Source organism: Diabrotica undecimpunctata, unplaced genomic scaffold (assembly GCF_040954645.1).
Source record: "Diabrotica undecimpunctata isolate CICGRU unplaced genomic scaffold, icDiaUnde3 ctg00001965.1, whole genome shotgun sequence".
In the NCBI taxonomy this organism is placed as follows: Eukaryota; Metazoa; Arthropoda; class Insecta; order Coleoptera; family Chrysomelidae; genus Diabrotica; species Diabrotica undecimpunctata.
Genome location: NW_027312978.1, coordinates 360 through 10,985, shown reverse-complemented (window position 1 = coordinate 10,985; position 10,626 = coordinate 360). Strand labels below are relative to the sequence as shown.

The 10,626-nt window shown below is 33.5% G+C and overlaps 1 protein-coding gene across 1 annotated transcript; it reads right to left on the bottom strand.

The window, feature by feature from the left end:
* Positions 1–251: 251 nt before the first annotated feature.
* LOC140431769 (MICOS complex subunit Mic27-like) lies at positions 252–10,341 on the bottom strand. The gene is made up of 5 exons (XM_072519652.1): positions 10,195–10,341; positions 9,768–10,059; positions 8,022–8,267; positions 1,499–1,635; positions 252–403 (listed from the first exon to the last, which is right to left on the bottom strand). The coding sequence occupies exons 1-4, from the start codon at positions 10,207–10,209 to the stop codon at positions 1,502–1,504; spliced, it is 687 nt and encodes a 228-aa protein (XP_072375753.1). The 5' UTR covers positions 10,210–10,341; the 3' UTR covers positions 252–403; positions 1,499–1,501.
* Positions 10,342–10,626: the final 285 nt, after the last annotated feature.

Here is a 10,626-nt window from a genome sequence, read left to right as displayed (position 1 = left end):
AAGTGAACATATACATATATTGTTAGAAAAGATGAGTTTTTGGTTATATTACAAATGTAAAATAAAAAATTCACATAATTTCAACTATGACTAAATAACACGTTTTCCTCATTTTTCTCAAAACTATGCAATGTGCACGTGCACGGTTATTGCACCAAGCCCTTCAATTGGGTCTCATTCTTAGTTTCAAACGAATCAAAGAATACAGGTAGAAAATAACTGATTATCAGCTCGTATAAATGAATACATACTTTGATATATATATTTTTTAATGACATCGAATAAGCATATTTTTATAATACAAAAACAAAATATTGGTATAATTTACTTTAAAAATATGTACAGTTGCATTACTTCAGTGGCTGGTATATAATAATTCACCACATTACGTCAAGATGGCTACCTAAAAATAAAAATATTAGGTAAGGATCTTTGAATATTCCAGATGATTTAAAAGTATTGTTACAGTACTCATTTCGTACTCGAGAGTAGGATGTAGTGAAGTTCGATGGCCTAATAGCAGCAGAAGTGTAATAAGCAACTACTTGTTTTATTACTCTGGAGATAACACCCCACAAAATCACAATGGAATGGCTCATCAGCAAGGAAACTAAAAGATCAGCCAAAGGGTTTATACCATACCGATAATGGACAGAATTGCATTTAAATATTAATAATCGCACCGACATCTTATAGCATAGAGGAAGAAACACACAGCTTTTACAATGAATTAGACAAAAGACTTGAAAAGAAGCTAGTCCAGTTTAACAAAAACTCATTAACAAGAACATATGGAACAAACTAGCACTCCAAAGAATATACACTTGGAAAGCCCCCAGATATGACGGTGAGACCATAGTAAGGAACCAGATTGATTACATCATTATACACCAGATTTCCATAGTATTGACCAAAGGTTACCCATATGCAGATATAGCAAGTGACCACAATCATGTTTTACCAGATATGATACTCAAACTAAAGAAAATAAAAACAATTACCACAACACCTATAACTAATCTGTGAAGACTGAAAGAAACTGATCTCTGCCAAAAGATCAAAGAACAAATACACAAGGAAGATCGAGAAATAGAAAGACAAGGACCACTCAACGCAACAGAAAAATGGAGAGTTAGAGGATATCCAGAAACAACAACTGGAAAGCGATACATCCCCTAAAATCAAACAATGCATAATACAAGAATTAAAGGCATTAATATCGAAAAGGAGGAAACAACACGTGTAGAAGACATATCGGTAGAATCCAGGACAGACGCAGCAGAAACAGAGAGTACTTAGATCGTCAAAAATGGGGGCACTGAAATCAATTTCTGGTAAAGATACATAATACTAAATACCAGCAAGACCTTTTAAAAGATGATGAGATATCTGACAGTTAACGTCACAAATACGACAACCTAAAAAGTCTAAAATCGGACAAATACATGCCTAATATAGGAAGAAGATATATAATACCAATGTATGTACATTTACTTACCTTTTATTGTTGATCTTTACTTTTTTCTGGTTCCTTTTCAGATGAAACTAAGGATTTCACGGATTCCCAGGCCTCGTCTAAGCTAGTTGGCAGTTTAGGCAGAGAAGGAAGTTCTAATGGTGGATCATCTTTTTTCACTGAAATTAAATGAAACAAACGTCATAATTTATCGAATAATGTAATGTCACTAATAGCAAGATATATAATATAACAGAAAAACTTTAAAATAATTAAACGAGAAGCTGCAGAAATAATGGCTGTTCATATTAAATATGAGGCTATAAAATAATGCGAAATGATTCAAAATATTTTTTCTATTCGTATATTAATATTTTACTCGCAAAAATAACGGTGAACATTATTTAACTATTAAATACATTAATGGCTTAATTAATTAAACGGGTGTGGGTTGTTCCAGTGGGACCCGGTAGAAGTTATACTTCTAGAAGAGAGAGCAGAAAGAGAAACAGAATTAGGTATATAGGTTAGGTGTTACACCGTTATTTCATTTTTAGCGAGCGTTATCGTAAATAATAATAACACAAATACAAACTAATGCATGTTTCTGAGAATTCTTGTCGGCTTAGCGGTTTCCTTTGTAACAAATAATTCCAATAATGCCGATTTCGCGGAAAACTATACACTTCCCAAAATGAACGGTACCTGTAACTGCCGCTTGTTTTAAATGTCTCATTTGTGCTTCGACTTTCTATTCAAACGCAACAAACAAACGTTTATTATTGCCACCATTAGTGTTTATTAGAGCCATTATTAGTGTTTCACTAGTGCCATTATTAGAGGTCACACTCAACGCAAGTCACTCTGAGATAGCGCGTAAGCCTTTCTACGGTTCAACGAGTGCTTCAACGCTTTCAGGAGACGGGTTTGCTAACCAGACGACCTGGCTCTGGACGAAGAAGAACGACCACGGCACGAGATGACCGTTTCCTTGTGTTTCAGGCTTTACGAAACCGGACCTCAACTGCGGTTATGCATCGAAATCGTCTACAGGAAGTACGGAATTGCAATGTTAGCGTTGCAACAGTCAGGAGAAGACTTCGTTCTTCTGGACTATCTTCTCGGGTAATGGCTACAGGACCGCCACTTCGCCGGGCGCATACGCGCATTGGGGAATTAATGATTGGAGCAAAGTGTTATTCTCAGATGAATACCATTTCTGCCTAACTGGATCCGATGGACGTGTAAGAGTTTGGAGGAGAACCGGTGAACGATTTTTACAAGCTTGCATTGCTCCAAGAATGCCATTTGGTGGGGCTCGGTCATGGCTCGGGGAAATGTATCTTCTGACTTCCGCACAGAATTACCCTTCATCGAAAATGGGTCCCTAACTACACGAGGGTACATTACGGAGATTCTGGAAGAACATGTTATTCCCACCATGGCAGGGCTTGGAGAAGACACCGTTTTTATGCAGGACAACGCGCGACCGCACGTTGACAGGATATGTATGCAATACTTGGACGAGGTTGGAATTACGTGGTTACCCTGAAGAGCTAGGTTTCCGGACCTGAATCCCATCGATATCCCGATTAAAAAAAACGTATTCAAACCCATACACCTCCTCCTAACAACGCACAGGAGCTTAAGGATCTGTTAGTGAGAGAGTGGAATAACATACCACAACATGTAATCTGGGAAAACATTGAGAGTATGCCCGGTCATACATTCTCAAAAGAGAAAGAGAGAGAAAATATATCTTCTGTCTCTCTCTTACCTATATCTTACATATGTAATGATTTTGCCGATTCACTCCCGTATAAATTTCCAACGTCGAACGCGCGTATAGAAGTATAACTTCAATATATGCCAATCCAACTTCAATATATGCCAATCCAATCACAAACCAGTTAACCCTCCAAATGGACTTGGACTCTATTTTAACTTGGTGTTTCTAGTACTACTAAGGCTACTACTCTTAAATGTGGAAAATGTGTAGTGCTTCGAATTTTTAAAAATAACCCACTTGTACCGTACTTTATTAACGGACAACCGTTAGATTCTGTATTCTCGTATAACGACCTTTGTGTTATCGTAAACAGCAGCCTGACTTGGTACGACCATTTTACTTAACGTGTATATTTGTGTATATTTGTAAACGTGCGACTACAGATTATATCCTATTCTTAGGTGTTTTTCGAGAATTTCAATGCAGTCATTCTGTAAACTTTACACTCTTTACGTAAGAGCCATTCTTGAATACGCTGGACCAACGGGGTATCCCGATTTCGTTCGAGACAAAACTTTAACTAATAACGGAGCTGAGAAATTTTTTTAGCCTTCTGATCTGTACTAGTACCTTAAGCACTTTATTTAATGTCGGTGCTAATATGCGATGTTTATGAGCCTTTGCTGCAAATGAGACGATTCACACAAAAGGTTAAAATACGATCTTTAGCCCTTTGATCGAACAACGAGAAACACCAGGATTCACTGTAAGATGCTATCTTAAGTACTTTAACTTTGGAATAAATACGCGAATGTTGGGCCCTTTGACCGGAAACGAGAACCACCAAAATTCACTGTAAGATGCGATCTTAAGCACTTTATCAACGGCTTTGTTGACGATATATTTCATGGGCGTCGAGCTAAATGAAGGGGTCAAGATTATATAATAAATGAGGTATTCAAGCGTTGTTCAACATGGGTACTATATTAGAAGCTAGACTACACTACTGGAGGGCCCATGTAAAAAAAGTAGAAAAGCTCAACATCAAGTATAAAAAAATATATTTGCTATTATACTAAATTCATTTAACAGAAAAGTAGCCGTCAACAAATGCATGTACAGAACACGCGAAACCTGATATTTATATAATTGTACAGGGTTGTATTAAGATTCTAGCAGTCTATAACATCTAAATTTGAAATGAATTAATTTATAATTTTTAGGATTACTGTTAAAATAATAGTAATCAATTATTAATCTTCCAAAGAAGTATACTTTAATATTAGTTTTTGTAAACTGTCATTCACACATCATTAGATAATTGTGGTATTAATCAAAAGGCAAAAAATAGAAAGTTGTTTTTATACATTTTACGCTTTAAGACCAATATTTGGAAATAAGTAATAATATTATCATTAATGATATAAAAAAGAGACCTCTTCTTGTGTAAAAGTTAGGGAAAATACTTATACATATATTATTGGGTAGATAGACTTATACATTTAACATTACATTAACATTAATAAATAAAATTTATTAAGTCGACGTTTCGATTTCAATTTAACATTTATTTGTGTCAGCAGAAACGAATGTATATTTAGAAGAATTGTGACGTCACTATTTTTGACTTTGATGCCGGTTATGTCGAAGATGGTTCGACATATCAAAATGCCGTTTTCAGATTTTGATTCAGGAGACAAAACTATATATGAATCCATTGATAGATCGTCCCCAATATTGCATAGGCGACAACGCACAAAGGAACATACTTTGCGGATGTAAAACGAAAGGTTTTCTTTGAAAATGATGAAAAAAACTTTTTACTATTACATATAAGTAATATCCAATTACGAAAAATAAGTACTGGAAAACTACATAGGTACAATGAATAAAATGGGTTACAGTTTTTCATTTTTAAAATATTCCATTTTGTTTATGTAATTTCGAATAATTTCGTATCTTTTATTTATCATTGCTACTCATTTCCACATCAAAAGCTAGATCCATCTTCAACCGGATGGGGGCATTCTTCAAGATTCACAACCTCTCTCTTGCTATAAAAGTAAGAATGCTGCGATGCTACGTCTAATCTGTTCTTTTTTATGGCGTTGAATCGTGGACCTTGAACGAAGATATGTGCAGAAAATTGGAAGCATTTGAGATGTGGCTGTATCAGAGAATACTTAAAATCCTGTGGACTGGCCGAGTCACCAATGAGGAGGTCCTCAGAAGAATGAAGAAGAAATAAGGGGTACTGACCACCATAAAATCTCGAAAGTTACAGTACTTTGGACACATTATGCGAAATGAATCCAGATATGCCCTTCTATAAGCCATCCTGCTAGGAAAAATTTTTGGACAACGGGGTCCAGGAATTACATGATGGATTTTTCAGACCTGTCGAGAGTCCATCCAAAAATGCTTGTCTTGATGAGGTGACTCACTTATCAATCCATGTTTTTCATTTAGTATGACCGGCGTTAATCCAAGTCTTATCTAAATAATATATTTTACGATTGCCATTCCTATAATCTTTTATCTGCCTTAAAAATTCTCTTCTCCAGATTACAAGGTCATCTCTGTCTGTAAGCATACTGTTCCTGCCACGTTTTTCAAATTTGAATTGAAGTTTTTTCAAAAGCTTGTAAAAAGTAGTACGTTTGAAATCAGGTAGATTGGGTCGTCGTTGACCTGTTGTAGAACTCTATCTATCGTGGGAATTTCATTTCTAAAAAAGAATTGATGCACTATTCTTCTTATCGCTCTAATAACTTTAAACACAGAACTATCCGATACTCCAACTTTATCGGCTACTCTTTTCTCAACAGCGGACAATATTAACGCCAGATTTTCTTGTAACTCGTGTTTATACACGTTTACAATTATTTCTTTAACGTTTACGCTTAAATGCCCTTTTTTCAATCTCTTTTTGGGGGGAGTTAAAGGTATGTTTACGAGTTCATCGGCAGAATCCGTGTCCGACATATTAATTTGTTTTAGTGACTGTGTATACAAACCTGCAAAATATTATTTACAGGCTAATATTCTAATAAAATAATAGATAATAGATAATTGAACAGATATATTAAAAAGGTCAATACTCAAAATCTTTATTTTCAAGATGTTACAGAAGCGACCGATTTCGAGGCTTACAATATTTGCCTCATCCTCAGGCAAAGCAAAAAGTTTGTTTTGTTAAAAAACAATAATATAGATATCGGCAATAAGAAGTTTTCCGCTTACATCCAGGGTACTGTCTGTCTTTATCTTTTTCTTTATGACTCTATCTATTGTAGTGAGCTGATATGTTGATCATTATATATGTTGTTGTTGTCAAAGTTTTTTTATTATTAAAAAGGTAGGATTATCTTCTGGTTTGTAATAAAATTAAAAGTAGTTAAAGACAAATACACATACAGTATAAGCTGCCACATCCGGACTTTATATAGTTTAAAAACTTGTGGAAGATGGAAAATCACATATTATGCAGCATGATGTCCTTTTTTTTGTTGTTTTTGTCACAGGTTCTTAAAAGGTAAAGACCTAAAGCTCTTTACTTAGTAAGACCTTTTATTCACATACATATATAATGATCAACATATCACCTCACTACAATGATAGTGTCATAAGGAAAAGATGAAGACAGACAGTACCCTGGATGTAAGCGGAAAACTTCTTATTGGCGATATCTATATTATTGGTTTTTAACAAAACAATCTCTTTGCTGGGCCTGAGGATGAGGCAAATATTGAAAGCCTCGAAGCCGATCGCTTCTGTAAAACTTTGAAAGTAAATATTAGATTGTGAGTATTGACCTTTTTAATATATCTTTTCAATTATGGACTGACACTTGCAACCCTTTTATCATCATAACAATTATTATAATAGAGTCAAAATAATATTAAATTTACTTACTTCAGTTGAGAGAAAACAGAAAACACCTTAAAAATGTTCACAGTTCTAAGTTTATTTAAATAACACTATAATTATAAACCGACACTATAATTATACCAACACACACACACATATATATATATATATATATATATATATATATAGAGCTATTAAAATTAAAAATTATATATATATATATATATATATATATATATATATATATATATATATATATATATATATAGAATTATAATTATATTCAACAGACATAAATGTGATTCGTAAGGATTACTGAATCCATATGTGTTAAAACTGTAAATTATGCGTCTTTGTTTAGAGGTGTAGATTGTCGTTACTTGTGAGTTTCTACTTGTTACTTTTGATACGCTTTTGTATATAATCAGTTACACTATAAGTGATTTGTAACAAGGAGATACCTCTTCAGCATCTCTAGATTTTGGGAATGAATATATCATGCGTCGGTAGTGTTGATATTCTACTTTTCTGTTAGGCGAATATAATATAGAAAGTCATTCCACCCTGTCAATCTACAACAAAATGCTTTTGTATAAACAGATAGTAAAACCGATATGAACAAAAATGACTTCTTCAACCTCTCAATGTTGATACCATCTAGCCCAATAAGAATGTGTATCTGGTTACAAGACTTAAGAAATCTTTAGTCTTAAGTTTCTAGTAATAATTTAGGTAAGAAAAAATTGTTCATTGATCACATTGATCGATCAGATTATTATTCAGCAATCAGATACATTCGCAATTTATTAGACTCTGAGATAGCGCGTTACCCATTTAAATATTAGTAATATTATAGTTGTAAATATCATGGTACATGGATTTTTGTCCACTTGTGAATAGAATTTAGTACTCATAAGATGATTATAGTTTAGGTGTTGACAGAGAACTAATAATTAACAAGCTTACCTCCATGAACGAAGTTATATGCTACTACTGCATATTTTTTGCCTTCAGTTAGTGCCATTTGGGAATACTCGGATGCTTCTTTGGGATAACACACAGCTGATATACCTAGAGCACCTACAGCAGCATAAACAGTTTTCTTGATAAAACCACCCCTGAGACCAAATATAAGACCCGTTAAACCACCAATCCCTATGGCACCTATTTTTGGCAGTGTGTTGTCTTCTTGTCTTAAGTAATTTACAACCCCTGTGAAAAGAATTCGCAATCATTAAGTAAATATTTGAATTATTTATATAAACAGTTTCACAATAAAAGCTATTATTAACGACAATGAGCACAAAAACATTGTTTGTAAATCGACCACTCAAGAAGTCACCTATGCCAACAAAACAGCTGGTCAAGGGTAAGGTCAGATGCAAGCTTATATAAACAAATAACAGTTGACAAATAAAATAAAAACAATGAAGAACCTAAAAGTACCTCTACACAAAATAGAATTAATTCCCAAGAAATAAAATCTGCAATACACAATGCAGTTGCAAACAATAAAATGGCTGAAATGCAACAACTTAGTGAACGGCCAAATAATACAAAGAAAAATTGATAAAAACCTGAATTGATGTAGAGGATTTAATTAACTTTTGAATATGCAAGAATATCCAGATAAACTGAATTGGCGACACTCTTTCCAAAACCAGAAAGAATTTAAATGAAACCAACTCATTCAGACCACTATGCTTACTAGATTGTAGAGGAAAATTCTATGATGGTCTTATAAAGAAACGCATTGAAGAAGAACTTGAAGTAGTGGGAATAATTTCAGATAGACAGTACAATTTTAGAAAAGCCAGACAGGCTATAGATGCAGTGAAGAAGATCTCTTACACTGTAAAAAGAACGAGAAAAATATGGCCCATTGCTGTGTTGTGTGATGTGAAGAATGCCTTTAATTCTGCAAATTGGCATCACATACTAACGAAGCTCGAAGTAGCAGGAGTGTCAGACTACATCTAAAAATCATTATGTTAATTTAATTTCAAACTAATTCAAAACTAAGATCTATAACAATTTGTAAAAATTTATTGGATATTATTAAATTATCAGTAATTTAAGATTATCCTCAACTTGTACTTGTCCTTACATTATTAACTGTGCTATATAGTTCATATAAGGCACTAATAAGACCAGTGTTAATATACGGGTCAGAACGTGGTAACTTACACAGAATGAACAAGAATTGCTTAAACATTTCTACAGAAAAATTCTAAGGAAAATATATGGATGAGTCCAAGAACAGGGTTTGTGGCGTATTCGCTACAACTTTGAGTTATACAGAAGTTTTGGGGAACCTGAAGTTAAAAATGTATTAAATTAGCATGCCTTCGATGGATAGGACATGTAATTAGGCGAGATGAAGATGCAACGATCAGAAAATTTTTCGACTGAATAGGACCAGTGTGAAGATGAGCAAGAGGAAGACCAAAACTTAGGTATCAAGATAACATAGAGGATGATCTAAAATCCATCGGAGTTAAAGCATGGAGAAGAGTTGCTAGAGACAGGGGCGAATGGAAGATTGTTCTGAAGAAGGCTTTGGCTCATAACGAGCTGTAATGCCACTGATGATGATATAGTTCAGATATAATATTGTTATTATTATGCTGCAATACATAGAAAGAAAACACAGTTCTACTTTTGGTTTTGGTACAAGTATTGAGATAACTAATTACAAATTAAAGTACTTACAATCTAATTCATCTTTTCCTTTCTCAAACTGTTCAACTCCTACCCTCTTATAAGCTTCGACTTCTTTGTTAATCTCAACTAATTTCAACCTGGTAGCCCTTATTGCTTCTTCAAGTTGATTGGTCTCACTATTATCAATTTGTTTAACATTATGGATAGGATCTGGAGTGTATAATGGTAGTTCACTTGGCCTACACAGATTTGATTCAGTTTTATTGTGGGATCCAGCTTTCTCTTTTGTATCTGTGGCTACTGCTGCCAGAACGGTGGGTACAAGACATCTTTTGAATACCTAGAATACATCTCAGTCAAAAATGAAGAAAATATTACAAATTGATAATATATTGTACAATATAGAGTTTAAGATTATAACAAAATATAGAAATTTATTCATGTCAAATAAATACAGTAAAATTTAAGTACAGACCTGTTGCTTTAACATTTTTACTTCAAATTTTTTTTACAGAAAAAATGTATGACTTGAAGATTACATAAACAAGAAAACAACTGTATTCCAATATTCCCACTCACAGGATTGAAGTATTCAATGTGATTTGACAGTGACAATTCTTGAAATTAACGTAACATTTTAACTACTTCTTAAATGTCTTCTTTGCTATTTTATGAATTGCAATGACAGCTTTTTATTCATTTGAATCTAATTAATGTACAATAAATATTAAGCAATTATTTTTTCATATAAAATATTTCAGTTGTCCAGTCATTTTATAATGAAATCGAGTTTTAGACAGGGTTATTTACAATTCCTATGTCATTTTAAGAAAGTAGTTCATTTGTCCCATCTTCAATAGCAATGTAAACTCTAGTTATTTTTCGGTTTTGAACCTACGGCTCCAAT

What these genes read in the sequence shown, in the direction of transcription:
- LOC140431769 (XM_072519652.1), bottom strand. An exon ending in AGGAAAAGATGAATTAGATT is followed by an intron (nt 8,268 to 9,767) that starts GTAAGTACTTTA and finishes TTCTTTTCACAG; the next exon opens with GGGTTGTAAATTACTTAAGA. An exon ending in ATATAACTTCGTTCATGGAG is followed by an intron (nt 1,636 to 8,021) that starts GTAAGCTTGTTA and finishes ATTTAATTTCAG; the next exon opens with TGAAAAAAGATGATCCACCA.